Here is a 20,678-nt window from a genome sequence, read left to right as displayed (position 1 = left end):
CTAAATTTGGAAAAGAACTGAGTAGTGAAAGAAGAGAAATACAATTTGTTATCTCTTTTCTGGGAAAAGGTTTCAAGTTTCAAGTTTCAAATTTCAAGTTTGGTTTCTTTGTTACATTACATAGTCATACATGGTATAACTCGCAGTGAAATGGTTTTGTGAGTGTTCTGTCCAAACTGAGGAAAGAGACAGGGGTGCATAAAAAAAAAAAAAAAAATATATATATATATACACACAAAAAAATACAATGCAACTACAAAAAATATATAACTGTATGTACAATATATGTATAATATGCACATATACACAATGTACAATTTATAAATGGATATATGTGTATGTAAATTCCAGTTTACAGATTTACAGTCATGATGTTATTGATGTGCAGTGGCGGTCTGCCCGAATGGCCTGTGGGAAGAAGCTCCTCTTCAGTCTCTCTCTATTGGTCTTCAGGGAGCGAAAGCGCTTCCCTGACCTCAACAGTGAGAAGAGCCTATTGTTGGGATGGGTGGGGTCCTTCACAATCCTCCTGGCCTTGGACTGGCACTGATTATAATAGATGGTCTGCAGGTCAGGAAGTTCCGTATGAGTGATACACTCTGCTGAGCGCACCATCCTCTGGAGTGTAATTGGAAATTTGACATGTAATTGTAATTTGACTTGTAATTGGAAGGGTGCCGGTTCAAGCCCCACCACTGCCAAGTTGCCACTGTTGGGCCATTGAGCAAGGCCCTTAACCCTCAATTGCTCAAGTTGTACTCACTCATAATTGTAAGTAGTTTTGAATAAAACCGTCAGCTAAATGCACAATGTAAATGTAAATGGAGTGCTTGCCTGTCCTGCTTGGTGCTGTTCCCAAACCAGGCTGTGATGTTCCCCATGAGGATGCTCTCAATAGTGCAGGTGTAGAAGTTCTGCAGTACCTTGGAGGGCAGTCTGAAGTCTCTTAGGCACCTGAGGTGGTAAAGACGCTGATGCGACTTCTTTGCCAGGCAGTTGGTGTGGTGGGACCAGGAGAGGTCCTGTGAGATGTGAACTCTAAGGTACCTGAAACTGTCTACTTTCTCCACCGTGGTTCCATTCATCCTCAAAGGTTGGTAGTGCCGCTCCTGCTTCTTGGTGCAGTACCCAATCAGCTCCTTTGTCTTGTTGACGTTTAGGAGGAGATTATTTCCCAGTTTTCTAGGTGTTTATTCTCCTCCATGTAGGACCTCTCATCGTTTTCTTAGATCAGGCCTATGACGACAGTATTGTCAGCAAACTTGACAATGATGGTGGAGCTGGAAGTGGCCACGCAGTCATAGGTGTACAGTGAGTACATCCCTGAGGAGCTCCAGTGCTGAGGGTGAGGGTGGATGAGACACAGTTGCCCACCCATACTGATTGTGGTCTGTCTGTTAGGAAGTTGGAGATCCAGTCACACAGCGATGTATGCAGTCCTAGATCCTCCAACTTAGTAGTGAGTCGGGAGGGGATAATAGTGTTAAATGCTGCACTGTAGTCAACAAACAGCATTTTAACACAATTACCCCTCCCTTTGTCCAGGTGGGTCAGTGTGGTGTGGAGCAGATGTGCAATTGCATCATCAGTGGAGCGGTTGTGGCAGTATGCAAATTTCAGTGCATCCATGGAGGCTGACAGTGAAGAGCTGATGAAGTCTCTGACTAGCTTTTCAAATCACTTCATCATGACTAATGTGAGGGCAATGGGGCGGGAGTCATTGAGGCCGGAGGGTGAAGGTTTCTTTGGGACGGGGATGATGGTGGATCGCTTGAAGCTGGATGGGACGATACCGAGCATCAGGGAGACGTTGAAGATGTTGGTGAATACCAGGGCTAACTGGTCTGCGCAGGCTTTGAGGACTCTCCCGCAGATACCGTCTGGTCCCGCCACCTTCCTGGTATTCACCCTTTTAAACACTCTCCTCACGTCACTCTCCGTGATGATGAGAGGGTGCTGTTCTATGGTGGGCTCTGTGCATGTGCCGTTCACTGCGCCGATAGCACCATCTTTTTAGAGATGGGCTATATTCTCATGTAAAATGTAATTGTGTAATTATGCAGTACTCAGATTATACACAGAAGTTGTAGACTAGCATTGGAGGTCTAGTATTTTATATTGCTTATACTGTTACTTGGCTAAGGGGAGTGTCCAAGCTTGCAGTCTTGCATACAACTGTATGGTGCAATGCAAGGCTATATAATGTAGATATCTGCTGGAAAAAAGCCAAAATAGGGTATCCACAAGTGAACACACGTGAGCATGCATTCAAGATCTTCCATAAATTATACACTCATTAAATGAATGGATATAATGCAGTATATTATTATGTAAACAGAGTAAGAAACAGCAACAACAAATGTTTTGAATAAGCAAAAAGGTTACACTGAAGTGGTGAAGAGGTTGCAGAGAGGTTGCACATAACACACCACACAATATCTTGGACAGGCCAAGTAGAAAGGGGCTGTTTTCAAAATAATAATGTAAAACAAACATTTCCTGGTTTTTTTTTTTTATAACAGAATCTGTCAGTGTGCTATAGTCTTCTACACTGAGAATTCTATATTCATCAGGCTTTTTTAGGTTCCCTGTATTGATTCTGCACGCACGCACACACACACACACACACACACACACACACACACACACACACACACACACACACACACAAATATCAAAGTAACTGCTAAAGCCATTCAGAAACACACTTTTATACACAAGCAGACACACATACATGTACATATTCATGCACACAACACAAGCCGAGTCACACATGCACAAACACCCCAGTACTTTCTCCTAATGATGAACCGGCCACTTAAAATGCCGGCCCTGAGCAGGCAGCTAAACAATGATTACTGTTATTCATCATGCTATCGTGCAGAAAAAGAAAGTGCTGTGTAGGATAAAGCCTTTGTGGCTGTTTTCCTCACCATACTGGCCAGCCAGTCAGGCATATTAGAGGAGGGGGAATGTGTTTTTTCCAGATCCCTCTGCCCTAGGGATTCATAAACACATGCCCATGTGCATGTGTGTGCATACACGCACACACACACAGACACACACATACACACACATATACTTAAGTGCAGGTCACCAAAAAAAAACCAAAAAAAACCCCGCCTACCCAGCCTCACCTTCCCAACGTTTCCCTATTCTAAATCTGGTTGGCTACCAGATGGGTTGTAACTTAGGCTCTAGCAGAGTGGTGCAGAAACCAGCCACTGTTCTCTTTCTCTCTCCCTCCCTCCCAAACGTCTTTCTGACGTTGTGGTGGGGTTCAATCACATCTGCCTCTGGAAAACGGACTGCGTGAGGAGAGTCCAGGAAATTCCTCCAGGCACGGGGTTGGGACCGCCTGTCTGTGGAAAAGCTGACAGGGGGTGGGGAGGGAATAGTGGCAGGGGAGTGGAAGTTAGAGCGACTGGCTGGAGTCTGTTCGAGTCGGAGAAACAGAGGGTGAGAGTGAGGCCTCATGCAGCGATTTAGAGGAGCTTCTGTCTTGTTTTATCTGCCTGACACACCCTGACTACTGCCTGGGCATTCGTGCTGGGGATTAACGGGGGAGAGAACTGAGTGGGATGGTAAGTTTCTGGTTCCCGGGCTTACAGCTGACTTTGTGCATGTTTGCTGGCTTACTGAGCATGCGTGGCTTGGCATGAGGGAAACTGGTCTGGGCGTTCCTAATACTGCTGCTTCTTTGTCCCGGGGGGTGGACAGAAGTGTTGCTGTTACTGGTCCTCTCGGCTGTTGTTTACGTGGCTGTTAGACTACTCTCTTTGATTCTCACTCCTTCTGTCACTCGGATTTGTTTATTTTAGGCATACACTGTGATCTCAGGGATGGAGAGTGATATTTAATTTAAAGCTATGGGGGTGGGAAGTCCCCATTCAAAAGGTTCTGGCATATGCTGCACAGAAAGTTTAAGAGTTCGGTCTCCCCCCTCCTCTCCCCATTTCCTTCCTCCTGTACCATCCCTCTCCCTCTCCCTCTCTCTCGATTTCTCTCTCTGAGTTCAGTAGCTGCTGTTGCTCCACTTCACCTCCTCCCTGCATTTGGTTTCAATTATTCTGGCCCTCTGGGATCTGTGTTGCTATAAATAAGTAACAGCAGAGCTTGCCGTAAAAAGATTGCAGTGTTATCGTTTGGGGGGGGGGGGGTGTTGGGGGGAGGGGTCACTGATGTGAAGGCTCACTCTTTTTCGTTCATGATCCTCCGGCTATGAGGGGCTGTCAGGGGCCGTAAGACAGGCAGGAGTGGGGGGCTCTAGCAGGCACCAGCTGTTGATTAGTTGCTGTTATGATTTGGTGTGACAAAGTGAGTGTTTGAATGAGAAGAGTGGACAAAGGTGGGGGTTGGGGTGGAATTCTTTAGCTGCAGCATGAGCTCCACAGCTGACAGGGGTTGCTTCCTGCGTGTTGTCACTGATTTAGAAGCGTGTCTCTGCCCTGGGACTAAACATAGCTATTAGCTGCTGAAGAGCGGAACTGGCCTTGGATTCATTTCCAGGAGCATTCATTGTCTGTATTTTGCCAGAGGCTTCTGGCACCAGAACTTTCAAACGTGGAAAAGTAAAGTGAAGTCAAAGTTCTCAAAAATATGAACACCTTTAAGAAAGTGGCAAGTACACACTTTCAAGAACCAGCAATTCTCAATTTTGCTTTTCAGGTTGTCTTTACGTAAAAATAGAAGTATTTCTCTTTTCATGTTCTCCACTATGTAGAAAGTTTCTTGACCACTTTTTGTTGTCTGTGTAAAGTGTCTAAACTGCATAGCTGTGCTCACATATAATCTGTCACTGCATCATGTTCTTTCTTTGAGTCAGATCTGCTAGTTCAGCAAGTCTGAGGATTCCTAGCAAAAAATGGCTGTATGGAACTTTGGTATGTAACAGTAGCCCACTTCAGAAGAACTGCACCTCTTCATCTGTTTAACATCAAGCATGCTGGAGCACAGTTACTATCTTCACCCGGGTGAATGAGAAGCGACTTGCAGCGTGATTATTTGGAACCGCACAGTGATGAATGCTTTGATGGTCCTCTATAGATCATAACGGTGGCTTGTCATGTTATGTTTATGCACAGTATAGGAGCATTAAAGAAAATAGATCTGACTTGCATGCTGTGTGTGGGATATTAGTTGGTGTTTGATATCAATAACTCTCTACCACGGGGATTGATACATCTGCTTTTTTATATAAACTTGAGCATTTAACACCAGAATGACTGAGATTAGAAATTTTGCTCTGTGACTTTTATTAAGGAAGTGCATGTTTTAGTCTGACATTGTTATGAAATTAATATTACAAAGCACAAAAAGATTTTGGTCAAAGTGGCTATTTTAGCATCTCTTCTCCCTACACCAGGTGTGTTTCCCACTTTTCAAACAAGTCATTCATTATCTTAGCAATGTGGCCACTGTTTACCTCAGAAAACATCATAGAAAATTGTCAAATAGCTTATGATTTGCTAAATAAAGCAATATCAACAGAATAAAAACATCAGCAGGATGGGCTAAATAAAAATGAACAGGATAAAAGACAAAATTTGTCACAGAAAAAAAAAGACTACCACTGAGGTTTTAGTGATGCTTCAGAGCCATGACGAAACAAGCTGTGACGCCAATGACAGGCTGTCATATTCATAGAGCAATGCCTCCTGAGTTCATGCTAGCTCTTTTCCTGACTACTCAGACACTGAGAATTGTTTACACATTATTTCACACTATAAAAAAGTAATCTCAGCACATCAAAACTACACCACAATGTGTTCAAGATGCTTAGGTTGATCCAGATGGCCAAATATGTAGCTAGGCTATATTTGATCATTAAATAATAATTATCATAACTTACAGACTTACTGGTCTAATTTAACTTGGCCTATTTTAGAGCTTTAATTTTGATGACCTATTTTAACATGAGAAGTGCATGCTATATTTTATATTGTGTTACACTATAAATGAAAATGCAAATTTCCAAAACTCAAAATGACTACTATGGACATTCTACTAGTTATGGAATCCTGGATTTTATTACACATTTGTTAATTGTGCAGTGCCTCAAGAGTTTGCTTAAGGACCCAGCCATTTTTCCCATACACCATCTTCCTTCTTTATGTCCAAAGGCATGTCATGCAGTCCACAAACAGAAAACATGTGTCCATTGAGAGTCCATGTTATTAAATTTTGCCAACACATTTCCACATACAACAGGGCTTTTCTTGGTATTTAACTTGTGAATTAATTACTTTGTTAATTTGTTAATTGTGGAATGCCACAGTTTAAGGACCCATTAAAATTTTCATGTACATGTCCCTTTAAGTGTTCTAAGTCACACTCTACCCTGCAAATACAAAATGCTTGTGTCCATTGAGACTCTATGTGTGAACTTTTCCTTACCACCATATTTTCACAAACAACAGGGTTGCTCTTTTGTTAGTGTTTCTTTTACCCTGGGAATGGCTCATTTTGAACATGCAGAATTTGTTTGACCCCTATACTTTCATTCCACTGCTTCCCTGCAGTAGTTCTCCCTTGAGTATAGGGAGCACAATATGAGTGTCTTTCAGTAAATAATGCTTTGTCTTTTTCACCCCATGATGACATACTTATGCAAAAGGTTTTGTTTTTTTTTCCCCTCCCAGTGTTTCTAGGCAGTTATTTCAGAGCTGCTGTGGTGTCAAGTCACCAGACTCTGGCACCATATGTACCTCAGAGAAAAAATCTTTTAACCCAAGCAAAAACTTAAAGAACAGGAACATCTATATCGGTTCAACATTTCATGGAAGTCCACATTCAGCAGGATGGCTTTGTCTTCTGGAGACATGACTTAAAATGGACTGCTGTGTCCATGCTGTGTAGCAATAATTTTCATCCTTAATGAAAGGACCCCTTCATTCCAGGATTCTCCATACAGATTCAATATGCAGTTGTATATTTATATTTATGTCATGCATAGGTTATGCATAATTTTATGTTTCCTACACAGAGGTGGAGGGAAATGATAGGAAAAAAAATAATGTTATGTGACTGTGTGGGTCTGGAGCTCTCCAGTGAGCTGCCAATAACATGACGTAGCCACGGCACCAGGGAAGTGGGATAAGCCATGAGCAGGTGTTTCATTTGCTGCAGAGTTTTGACAGCCCCTATGTTTTTTGGAGTCATCACTAAAGCATCACATTTTCTGGAAAGCTCCAGCTCCCCGGCCTGCCAGATGTGCCACAGGAACAAAAAGCACAGGAGACATGTGTTATAACTGCAAGATTTAGCCTCAACTCCTCAGCTGTGGTATTCTAGGTAGCAGCCTGAAAATAGCTGGAGGATACAGGCAAAATAGTATGACGCACAAATGCCATTGTTAGCTTTTCGGCTCTTTGAGTCAAGACCACTATAGAAAGGTTTCTGCATTTGGTAAGTGAATAATAAATAAATCATAATGTTAGCTGCCTATGAAAGAATGAAGGGTTGTTGTTGTTACTTCACGGGTTTAATCATCTGTATTAGTACAGATCAGGTTGTCATGGCTTGTGTAATTTTATTATATTGTTTACACATGACAGTACAGGGTAGGGGAATTTAAGGGGGGAGTCCAGACATGCATGCCATCAGGTGGGGGGGATACAGACCTTTCAACTTAAGAATACTTAAGGATGGATTTGTAGATGTCTTCCCCTCCAAAATCCATAGGCAACACTTTTAATACAAGTCAGTGACATAAAGGTCAGCAATTAAGGCTTGCTTTTTTTCCAGCTTTTCAAAGTTATGGTTTTGGCTCACAATAGGGTATGCTAATTTTGGCTCCCCAGGGTCTTATATTTCAGTTCAGTCATTTTAATATTACAGCATTTTATTTAACTGTCATAAGGTTTTAGTGCTTGATCCTTAAGGTTATGGCCTGTTATGTACCTCACTATCTCACATTAGCTCAAATGTTACAAGGCCATTGGAGGGAAAATTGCCTGTCTGACTTCACTGTGAAGCTGTCATCTGCATCAGCTGCATGTATTCCCTCAAAGGAAAAGTGCCATAATGTTTCTGGGTTATGCTACATGTGTGAACGGGGTTACAGGAGAAAATCCAGTAACCTCTCCCGGCTCTGTATTCAACATATCACATTTTCTCCTTGTCTCATCCTCTCTGGAGGCAGCTGGAGGAGTTTAAAGGCTGCTGCAGGGTTTTGCACTGAATATGTCAACATGCCATAAGAACTTTTAGCTATCTCTGCTCATGAAGAACACATCGGTGCCAGTAGGTTTCCTTTTAATGGTATGCAGTCCTGTAGAACTATGGGCTACATAACATGGACATCAAAAATAGAATGCTTTGGTTTAAATGGAACTGAGCTGCATCAATAACATCAAGCAGTCCGGAAACTGATAATGATACTCCACATTTGGATAAAGCATATTCCCCATTGCCAGTGTCTGCTTGACTGCAGTGTAATGTTCACAGATCGATAGCCCTTGATCTTTCCCTACAAGTCACTGTGACTTTCTTTCTCTTCCTGCTCTCTTTTACTGTACAGCCTTAAAAATTGAGGTTTTAGATCTGGACAAGGGTAGAGCAGAGAAGATGCTCAGCTTCACAAATCAGAACCTTGCCATCTCTGCCTCTCCCATGGTGAACTAGTTTAATTTTTCATGCCCTGTCCCTCAACACTTGATGTATTTGGCAGTCTTCTTTTCAACTTTTTTTTTACCCTGGACTCCTGATCAGGTGAATTATTTCACATTGTCAGAGCTGCTTAAAGAGCATAACAATATTTCATGCCCCGCTAGCATCTAGTTATTGTAAACCACACAAGCATTTTTGATTGAACTGCCTCTTTAAGAGCCCAGGCCTTAGCCCAGAAACACCCTAATTACAGCAAGCTTTGCATAACCTCTTCATTTCTTTGCCTTCTTCCATTTTCTCCCTATGCTTTTTGGTCTCTTAATTTGGAGGGAATGTTTTGTTTCTCTTGCAACTGTAAGAGAGCCAGCCATTGTTTCTGAACTTGGTAGGGTTGCTCCATGGTTATGTAATGGAGATTCTAGATGATTAAAACATTCTTAGGCTGGCGCTTATTGCTCTGACTGAAGAAGCAGAAGAATGTAGGGGCTATTCAGAACTTCAGAGATGGCCTCGGTTTTGCAGTGCTGCTCGAATACTTAAGTATAGCATAGACAAAGGAAATGTGAAATCAGCATGAAATATTACATCTATACAAGGGTTTGATTTTACTAATTATCAAAATATTTTGATAATTCTGCTGTCAGTTACTTCTTGCACCCTCTATTATGTGGTTAACACAACATGTAATTAAATGCAAAAATATCCTGTTTCATAAAAAGCAAATTAGACACAACTTTGTGAGTCATATATCTCAGAGGCATTAGTGAGTCACTGAGCAACTGGCCTATAACAGGGTGTTTGCAGATCCACAATGGGGAGCTGAGGGATGTTGACTTACCGCATGACCAAAAGAGTGCACAGTGTGGACCCTGGATCATTCAGAGAGGCATGCAAGACAGTATGGACCCTGGGTCACTCAGAGAGGCATGCAACACAGTATGGACCCTGGGTCACTCAGAGTGGCTTGCAACAAGGCACATATCTCACCCCAGACCCTTCTCCTTATCCATAACAGCCTTAACATGGAGCAATGACTAATAACCTTATTGTGTTTAAATATTAAAGTTTTAAAAAGAAAAAGATGATTAATTCAGGCCATGCCTAATACTGCACAAAACCTTGTCATGCATAATATATCTGGGAAGATAATCATTTTTGTGCTTGTGCTACTGCGTGTCAGCTTCTGAGTAAAAAAAAAAATGCAAGAAAAATAACTTGCTTATTAGACCTGTACATATTGTCTTGTTTGTCAGTGTACTTGCAGTGCATGGTCGAGTTTCGATGATATTACATATAAGTTCAGAGGAGGAGTATGCTCTGTATGTTCGGCTCATTAGATCTGAACCAACGCTGTGTGAATGCGTAAATCAGAGGTAGCTGAATTTCGCTTTTGTTTTCAGATGACAAGTTCTCACGTGAAATGGCACTGAGCCCTAAAAAACCCCTCTCTTATTCTAGAGAGCAGAATTTACTCAGCTGTGAAGAGCACTCATCCCCCTGCAGTTAAAAGTGGAATGCCAGAGTTTGCCTTTCCCCCCACAGAGAACCATTAGTAAATGAATTATGTTGTTTTTCCTCAATGAGTCCCATTAGTCATTCCACAAACTCTCATTAATGCTAAATCTATGTGCTGTTGTGTGAGACTTATCATGTGGACTACTGTATGGAAGCTGCTTTGGAAAGCGACTAAGCAATAGATGACTAAGCAAATGACCATAGAAGACACATTAATTCTGATATGCATGGTTTTTAAAGCCATACACTTGGTGTGCAATTATCTCTGTAGGGAAGACAATGAGGCTTTCATTCAATGCTTAAGTCTTCCAATGACATGTAAAGGTCCAGATGAAAACAGTATATAGAAGGTGTTGAGTCAGTAGTCATTAATTCCCTATGTAATTATTGGTTTAATGCATAATTGATGTAATGCATAATCTCAACATAATTTTTAACATATAATCCTACTGTAAAAAGCACAGACATATGTACATGAATTGTATTCAAGCATATAAGTTTCATCTCTTTATATTGCCTGAAGTCTTCCATAAGTATACGGTTTGGGTGCCAGCTTTCTCTTGGCTGTGTCTAATTCTGTGGTGCAGGTTCTCCACGCTCCACGCTCGAGTTTCCAGGGTGTAGATACATGGTATATCCACTCATCTGCCATGTTTGTAACATTTTCCATTTGGCTTTAAGTGAGGCCTCTTTTTCCATCCATTTTAGCTGAAAGGGCCAAAGAACCAGATTCTTTTCATGAGCAACACACTTGAGCCACCGCCCTTATATGTGATGGTAGTATAGGGTTTCTGCAGGTTGTCGTTAGAGGCAATGCTTTCTGGGTTATGCAGATGTACAGTAGCAGCTGTTTTCTCCTATGAGTGCAGCTGCAATACTGTGGTCTTCGTTTGCAGTTCGCGCTGATGTGCACTAATGTGACAGACCATGCGCTTAAAATGCAGCAATCCTACAGTGAGAAGCATAATAATGACTGAACAGAGGATGTAAAAAGCAATGATACGGAGAAGGCAAATAATTATTGAATTTTTCATTGTGCACTCTTTTGCTTTGGAGCTTTCACTGAGCTGTCCGGAGTCATTTGTTTCAGTTAGCACTGAATGTGCGGTTGTCAAGTGCGATTGACTCTGCTGCCGCAGCCCTGGCCTCTCGGAGCTGTAAACTGTAAATTGTATTTTGGCCCTGAGTTATTAGGCTATTATTATGGCATTGAAATGTACAACGCCTTCTGCCATTCTCTACCAGATGATTAGAGTCCAAGTTAAATGGCTGCTATGCCAAGCAACAGTGGCGCAGGGCCAGAGAAAGGGAGATCCCAGGAAGGTTTTCAGTTATGAGTCAAAGCCAATCAGTTTTGATTCCTTACTGAAGCCGTCAGTCAACACAGCCGGATCAGATACCTGATTGTGTAGACCATCGGTGGAGATGGCAGTTTGTTTAGCTATTATGGCTTTGTCCGACTGACATTTCTTTGTGTTTCTCCTTTGCAGATGACCCAAGAACAGTGCACTCATAGGAACAATGTCCAGAGCACTGAGAAACCGCAAGTGTACAAAGTGGGCATCTATGGCTGGCGGAAACGTTGCCTTTACTTCTTTGTCCTCCTCCTCATGATCCTCATCCTGGTCAACCTCGCACTCACCATCTGGATCCTCAAGGTCATGAACTTTACCATAGTAAGTGCTGCCTTCTTCCCCCCAGCCCCCCGCCCCCCCCCACCGTGTCCTCACCCCTCCAATCCTTATGAACATTGCACAGGAACTATTGATTCTTTAACTGACTCAGGAGGGAGAGGGAAATAATGGCTTCTCTCACCACAGGTGTCCTCCAATCATGGCTTGGTAATTGCGGGCCGTGGCTAGGCAGAAAGCCACTTTCATTTGGCTCACAGTAGTTGACCTGCTCCCAGTGTTAACGCAGGACTGCCTCTGCCTGGACTCACTGAGGTCCCATTGGCGGTGCTTCTGTTCCTACCTCCTGTGTAACTTCTGACCATCTGGCACTGCTTCTACTGGGCTCTGGGTTTTAGTTTAATTGGGGGAAACTCCTCCAGTTAAGCAAAAATAGTTAAGGGTCAGATTATCTGCCCTTCAAGTCTTGTCCTCTCAAGTTTAACACTTCATAGGACTATTTTTTCATTGCAAAGATTTTTGGCTGGTTTCTGTTTTCAGAAGTCTATTCTGTGTGGGTTTGTACTGTAGGTTTAGTCTAGGAGAAAGAGTGATTTCGGTCATAGCAGACTTTTATAACCCACATCATTTAACATGCGTGTGGGTTGTTTAAAAGTTCCACTAATATTGAAAGCATAAATAGGGAATATGTCTCTATCTTTTAGCTATGCAGTCTACCTCACCTTTGTGTCAGGCACCAGGAATCATAGATGAGATGAAGCTCGTTTTCACAAAATTTGCTTTGAAGCCAGCTTGTGTTGGACAGTATGCTTTAATCAAAGGGCGCATAAACAAACAACTTTTGTGTAGGAGTCTTAACTTTCAAATTTGGCTCTGCCACCAAAGTTAGACACACACTGGCATCTGTATGTACACAGCCATCCTTGTGAGTACACGTCAGAAGGCACATGGTGTCCAAAAATGCCTGGAGCTATGTTTTTCATGTTTTTCACTCTGGTACCAAGAAGAAAAATCAGCTATACTCTGAGCCAAACTATAGTTTGGAGCTTTTGCTGCACAGTTCCCTTTATCTAAAGGGTAAAACTGTAAGACTATTAAGACTAAAGACTCTAACTACAGTTGATAGGGAATGAAAGCTGTTAATTTTGAAGAGTGATGACCCCCCCTCCCCCCAGCCACCTCCCAAATTAAGCAATGTTATACTTAACAGTACTCTGTTTAAGGTTTAGACATGAACTTTTAGCTATGTTATGTGATGCTATTAATTGGTTAATTAATAATATGCAAGTCAATTTGTTACATGTTAGCAGTGTTGGGGTAGATGCTAAAATAAGTAATCCATTACTGGTTACTCATTATATGTAATTAATTGTAATGGGATTGCTTTAGTCATTACTTCCTGGAAAAAAGTAATCTCCATAACTCATTACTTTTAAGTTACATCCTAAAACCCATGCAAATATACTGGAACCAAATCAACAAACAAATCTGCAAAGTACAAAAGTGATAGAAAATAGTCCTTTCAGTAGTTTATTTATTCATTTAGGAGTAGTAGCAGCAGTAAACATAGAAATATATAAGATTTTGTCTGAAAGGTCCAGTTGCTCTGAGCATAACCTATATGCACTAGAAATATAAAAGCCAATAAAGCTGTTTGCCACATTTGAAAGTTGTTTTTTTTTTTTGTTCGACACAACTTATAACAATATTTTGGGGTTTGCAGGAAAGCAAATATCTCCATTTATGGAAGCATCCAAGCCTCTTCCTCATCTACCATTGTAGCCTAACTGTGCTTGTGTTACACTTGTCATGTTACTGTGAATGTGACATGTAGTGCAGTCAGTTGTGGCAGGGCATGCGTGTGTTTACAAAAATCTACAATAAATACTATTACAATAAAATCTTAAAGAAACCAGTAACAGCAAGGACCAGCAACAGAGAATATGACATAAATATACAGGCCAATTAAGGGAAATGAGATACAGGGGAAATCAATATGGGTCTGGATTCACAAGACAAGACTAAAGGGCAGAGAAAGAAACCAAAACAAAATCTCATGGCACTTAGCACTATGGGTACCACAAAGCCAAGGGAGAAAGCTATGATAGTAACAATTTTTATTGGGTTTGTGTCTGTAATGTGATTACAAGATTTTAAATGTAATGCATTATGTTACATTACAGAAACAAATAATCCCATTATTGTAACACATTACTTTGTAACACATTACACTCTACATCATGGATGCCATGAGTCTAGACAACAGATATTACAAATAGAAAGACACACACACACACAACCACACAAACACACACACACACACACACACACACACACACACACACACACACACACACACACACACACACATATATATATATATATATATATATATATATATATATATATATATATATATATATATATATATATATATATATATATATATATTACTAGATACACAGAAGGTTTCTCCAGATCTCTCTATAAATAGCAGTTATCTCCCTCAGCAAGAAGAATTCTTCTCTGACCTCAATGCCAAATATTATTATGTAAAGTTTTCCTACTACTGACCAATAAAAAGTAAACACAAGATAGAAGTATCTCCCTTCTATCAGTACTGCAGTCACTGCCTGGTACAACAGCAGTTTAGTTTATGCACTCTTATAACAATTATCGATTTGTGGTAATGGTAAAACAAGCTTCCCTATGGATAGAACAAAAGTCTTACAGAGCAAGAATTCACTAACCAGACTTTGTCTTACAGCAGAAGTCTAGAATACACAGATTCTGGCTTACAGTGTTACCACTAAAAACAGTGTTCTTAGTTAAGCTGTGCAAGCTATAGCAGTTATACAGGTCTGACACTTTCCTGGGTGGGTTAAAAGTCTTGCTAGTTTTGATATGAAAAGCCATCAGGCTGCTTTGAAAGGGAAATGGCATGAAAGGTGGCAGGTACACAGGGGAGTCATGGAGATCAGGGTGGTGGAATGCACAGATGCAGATGAGCAGCTGGAGGGTTTTTTTCAGACTCATGTCACCTGACATTGCTCGCTAACCCATCGGTGTGGGCTGACATGTCAAGGCTGGGGAAGGGGTGAAGTAATGAAGGTCCCCTAATACCCAGGGACATGCCAGTACCAAGCTGGCGCAGACATCATAGGGATGTGGAGCAGAAGGATAACCACATCTCCTTCCTCAAGCATAAATGACCATCATGTAATACTCACACAGGATAGGTAAAAATCTTTATTAATCTATACTTACTTTATATATATACTTTATGCGTTTTGTGTGTGTGTGTGTGTGTGTGTGTGTGTGTGTGTGTGTGTGTGTGTGTGTGTGTGTGTGTGTGTGTGTGTGTGATGAAACATAGCTACTTCTCCTCTGCATTTCATGATAAACAGTCAGCCTGGAGTCATGTTGGAGATGGGTTCGGAGTAGGCTCCCAGTTTCTGGCAGCTCTATTTATATCAATAAGAAAACTGTTAGCTTGTGCTGTCTGTTCTCATTCAAGTACCACCTCCTTGATACCCTCACAGGCCATTATGGAAATCTATGTCAAAAGCAGCTTGGTGGCTGTGGAAGAATCCCACTAGCAGCTTGTCACAAAGGCTTTGTGTAAGCCATGGGTCAAGTGTAAATTCAAGTCAGCAGATCACACACCCAGTCGAGCACACACCTACCCATGCACATGAATGTGTACATGCACACACCAGCAGCCCTCAGGACCAGAGCAAGCTTCACATCTCAATTAATAGAACTCTGTGGGGGAGGGGTGATAATGGTTCTAAGGCTTCTAAGTGACATCACTAAGGGAAGGTTTTAGTGGCCTCCAGAGAGTGGAGTCTCTCCAAGAGGATTTAGGGAGCTAAGGTTTCAGAGACCTAATCAGCAAAGTCAGTGCCCATGGGATATCACAGGGCGCTGATGTGTGTGTGGTTAAGGAAGCTAAATGGTCTGTGTGCCAGTAGTGAACATTCAGCTCACTTCCCTCCATTGTCTTTCTGATAGAAGTGGCTGACTTTTGTATGGGAGGCATTCAAATAATTTTTTTGCTTTATTTGCAGGGCTATTTTTGGCAAAAAGCATGTTTAAACGACCATGATACACATGCCACTGCTGTTATGCAGCATGCCACCATGACGTTTTCTAGTGTGAACTCCAATGCACTACTACCTAGCTAGTTTGAACTTTGTGCAGAAAGATAAAAGCTAGGTAGTAGGAAGATCATATGACCCATGACCAGAAAAAATATAGGATAGAACAAAAATTAAAATATGCTGTCCCCAAAATACAGAACAGCAAACACTTTTGAAAGGACCTGACAATTGTAGAAAAGGCGGGGTTTTCAGTGGGTTTCGGGCAGAACAGCTACAATTGGGACATAGCTGCACAGGAGTGAATTTGCTCTCCTGTGTCATAATCTAGTATCCACATAGCAGGTGGAAGAGTGGGTACTAGAACTTGGGGAAGTTGTGACAACCATATAAAACTTGATGTGCCACTCTCTACATCGCACTCCTCAGTGAAGGGAGTAAAGGGGAAAAAACACTGTGCAGGTTTGGTTTCCCTGGTCTGTGTGGGGACCTATTTTTGTAGGAAGGGTGCCATAATGGTTCCTTCATGAGTGTGCTATGGATGAGGGTTTGGACATCTATCTTAACTATAGGTGACTGGAATTCTGGCCAAGCTGGTTTCTATGACCCATTTGTTCTCTTGGCTCTCAATCTCTTGTGTCACTGTACTCATTTCATCATGCAGAATCTAGCAAGATGAGATACACACCCACACAAAGCACAAATGCCAGTGCCCTCAAATCAAAATACACTCGCAGCCGATAGAATGAGTCAGTATTGCTGAATCTCTCCTGTAACTGTAGAATTGAGTTATGTTAGATCAAACTTTCTGTTGTTCATGCACTGTTGGATTGTACGCCTTTTTTATATTCAACGTTTATGTACCTCAAAGGGCATCTTAGTAAGCCATGAGAGATTTTGCTACTCAGATTTCATTTTCGCTCTCTTGCTACAGGCATTCAATCAAGATGACTCATCTGTGTTATGTTGAGAAATCCGGCAAAAGATAGAAAGTTATTGATTAATGGTTCCTAGACAGGAGAACAGAATGAAGTACAAAAGCTGACCTGGTTTCTAGTACAAGGACAAGTAGAGGCATGGTGCAAAGCTGTAACTAATGCCATATTCATCTCAACTTACCTCAGGTCAACCTACTTGTGTTGTCTGTCAGCTGACACAAGAAGACAAAGGTTCTTACAGCATCTTTTTAAAGAAAAACATTTTTACATAATATGGCTACTCACTTGCCTTTTGACTCACCGCTTATACTCCAAAATAAACCTATACTTCACTTACATATAGACCTATTTGCAAGGCAGATACTGTAAATACTTTATTTATTAATTTAAGCTAAGCACATCTTTAAGCAGAATCACAGATACAAATGTGGTGACAATTGGTTAACTTGACTGTTAGTTTGGTTTTGGGTTGGTTGTTTGTTTACTTGTTTGGTTTTTGGATGGACTCCAATTCAAGTCATCTGTGTTGAATGTGAATCAGTTTTATAATACAAAAATATGGTATTAATTATATTCTATGTCATGAGCACATTACGGTGGAGACTCATGGAAAGTGTTCCTGGGAGTACATTATTTTGAATGCATAAATGTAGTCACTTGGTTTGTGGTCTGTGCATGCTAGAAGACCAGGTCGTCTAAATATGGGCTCCAAGCCAGGCCTCCCCATTCATTATCCGGGCATCGAAGAGCCTGCAAGCTAATGGGGCGAGAGACTGGAGCCTGGGGTCCCCTGCTGAATGGCTGCCCAGACTGGTGGCTCTCGTCTGGGATACACGTCACTGCTCTGCAGGGACTGATCTATGACCCCTGGATGCTTCAGTGTTGCTCCATCAAAGAGCAGTGATGGAGCATGGCCTCCTTGTCCAGCTAGGAAATTGAATTTGCTCCCGCCCGGAACAGCCCGCAGTGTAGCCACTGAAAACTTGCTGTTGCTGTGTTTGTGAGAGCTGCTCTTCGGCACAGATTGCTCTTGTTAAGACTATGGGCCAAACCCTTGTTCTGCCAGTGTCAAGGTTCAATTGGACAAGACCAAAGCAGAAAGAAATTGTTTCAGGGCCAGATTTGCCCTTGGGGTTTTGCTCGTTAAGAAAAGACTGCCAATGAGAACACCTGTCTCATGATAGCAGCTAGCAGAGAGACTACTGTTTTTGTCCTGGGTGTTTGACTGTTTTTGTTGAAATGTGGTATCTTGTTGTTGTTTTTTTTTCAAACATACTGGGAATACCAGGTTATTGTGACGAAATATAATTTGCAGTCTCCTAGTAGACAAAGAGGGTATGATAACTACCAGCTTGTTAATTCCATTAGCAGTACTGATTGTGTCCTGAAGGTGGCGCCTAGCAGTGAGTGCAGGGTGAGGACACGGCATGCGCCAGGAACAAGTACCATTACAAGAAGTAGCAAAGTAAATGTAAATGAAAAACTAAAGCATCTGTTCAGTGGGGCGTCATTGTGAGGGGTATTTTTGGGGGGGTGGCATTCTGCAAATGCATACATTTGCATGTATAAAGGGCCGCTGCCTCCATCTAGGCAATTAGTTTGCCTATTTTAATTATGTTATCAGTAGGAGTAGGACCGAAAGTGGCGTCTGCACATCCAATATCAAGGCACCAGGTGTACTCACCATTGGAAGTGGAATCTGAGAGATGAGAGAAACAATTGCTTAAGGCAAAAGCATAAACAGAAGAAGAAGAAGCATTTAGGTGCCTTTAGCTGAGCATGATTTGTTTCTCTACAGTTTTGGTTACCTGGGATTCAGTGGGCAAGAGAGATGAAGAAAGCATTGAGAAGAGGTAGTAGGCCAAAATGTACTTACCATTACATAGAACAATTGTGTTCTCATGCAGAGTGGGGGCTTTGTATTGCACAAATTGGCCCAATTTGCATACAAACAGCTGGGCAACAAGTTTGTTCGATTCACTGCTTGCTTAATTTGCAGCACATTTTTATGATGTATGTGTGTGTGACTATGAAACCCATCACTGAGCAGCAAAGGTCAGGCAGTAAGAGCAAAAGGGGAAATATAGCAGATATCCCCCTGACAAACTGAGAGAGACAGACGAATGCTAGCATGTAGACAGGTGGGCCACAGAGTCCAGTTTTGTCTTTTTATAGCTAAGCACTGCATTGAATATGTACAGATGTTGGCGGGGGGGGGGGGGGGGGGGTGCTGTTCAGGGTGGGTAGCCAGTGTCAAGGATGTTTGGAGTAATGGGGGGGGGGGGCAGCTGTGGTGGAAATAAACATGTATTCCCCCGGGGAAGGCCTATCAGACCACACCATCTGCTTAGTTATGACAGTCAGCAGTTTGGGCTGTGCTTCTCTGAGAAAGGAGGATTGGTGGAGGGGTGGTAGTAAATATATGCACCATGAGGATAGTCAATAATTGCAAATATTCTTTATTGAGTTTCTGGAGCTTCAGTGTTTCAGCTGCTTTCTCAAATAGGTTTGGGTCTTGTGGTAATATTGTTGTATCAATGTAATGTAGAGATAATATATAGATGTGTGAGTGAGGTCAAATGCCAAAAAATCTGCCCCAGGTGCTCTAATTGTAGTGGAAAGAGAGTAATTGTGTTCATTGGCCCATATGGCACTACCAAAAAAAAGATCCAACAGAACTTTCCAGCACAGGTGCCAAAGCTCTACTCGCATTGTTACAGTCTTTCAGTCCCAGTTGTGGAACGTTATGCTGTACCAAACAATAAAGCATACTCAGGCCCACAGTGCTGCGTTATCCTGATAAAATTGAATGATCTGATACAACACAGTGATTACATTAATTACCATGGGGCACAAGTTGCCAACACACCTTGCCAAGACAGAAGACCATTATAAACACAGATTTTTTAAGAATACAGTTAATACAGAATACAGTTTTTTATGAACACAATCCTTTAAGAATTCAGTTAATAACTGTGAACATTACATACAGGTGTATTCAAGGAAAAAATAAAGAAGAACAAAAATGTGTTGTAGTTTCCACTGTTTAAAAGCACAGCACATCCTTAAAGTAGTAGTGGTATTGAGGAGACTACATGAATGGGTACAAGTTAAAAGGATTCCCAGATCTTTCAGGTGTGCAGAGGGACTAAAACCCATCTACTGAAGAGGGTTTTATGCCTTTTAAAGATCCACTTCTCTTTGACCACAAAATCCACTTCAGTTCCAACAATAGCTCCTGCCTCTTTTAAAGCCCATTTTGACAAGCAGTCTTTTTCTCTGAATATTTTTTTTTTCTCTAGAGATGTACAAAAACCTTCTACCATACTATTCTATCAATACTTGGCCCATATCTTACCACAAACATTGCAATGAATATTTGGTCCAAAAAATGAGCTTTGATGCATCTTTCTGTAGATGTAAATGTCCAGGTTCCTGCTCAGATCTACGCTGAAGAATCTCCCTCCCACAACATCAGCATATGTCCTTCTTAAACACACTGCAGTTTCATTTCCCAGGTGTTCAGTTTGGAAAAATCTCTTCCAGGGCTAAGAGCCTGAGAACATCTGAAGCACATCGGAAAGTGAGTTCTGCGGGGAAGCTGATTGTGGGATCGGTAGCAAATAACCCAGTGTGCATTTGATTAAAGCAGAATGATGCCTTATTTCTCCAAGCTACCCCCGCTGACTAGACAGTGCATGATGTTGTTAAACGCATCGGAGATGTCAAGATATGTGAGTCTTATTGAACTCCTGGCCTTCTCTGGGTGGGTGGGTGTTCAGTGAAGTACTCCCTCCACACCAGTATTGGACTGGTATGCAAATTGCCTGGCATCCAGCTGCTCAGTCAGCTGCTGTTTTAAACGCACTAGAATAGTCCATTTG

The 20,678-nt window shown here is 41.7% G+C and overlaps 1 protein-coding gene across 4 annotated transcripts in view; it reads left to right on the top strand.

Annotated features, from left to right (window-relative positions):
* The window catches only part of sgcd (sarcoglycan, delta (dystrophin-associated glycoprotein)), a 132,847-nt gene that overhangs the window by 68,224 nt on the left and 43,945 nt on the right, over nucleotides 1–20,678 (top strand). For 3 of the 4 annotated variants that reach the window (XM_027000107.3, XM_027000108.3, XM_027000109.3), the window contains exon 2: nucleotides 11,616–11,801. In XM_027000107.3, the coding sequence (XP_026855908.1) occupies nucleotides 11,616–11,801 (186 nt within the window). Of the gene's footprint in view, nucleotides 1–3,416; nucleotides 3,585–11,615; nucleotides 11,802–20,678 lie in introns of those variants that run through there. The other variant, XM_027000106.3, reaches the window with a different exon arrangement.

The sequence above is a fragment of the Electrophorus electricus genome, chromosome 8, assembly GCF_041902795.1.
Source record: "Electrophorus electricus isolate QZ-2024a chromosome 8, ASM4190279v1, whole genome shotgun sequence".
NCBI lineage: Eukaryota > Metazoa > Chordata > Actinopteri > Gymnotiformes > Gymnotidae > Electrophorus > Electrophorus electricus.
This window is presented reverse-complemented; position numbering and strand designations above follow the sequence as displayed.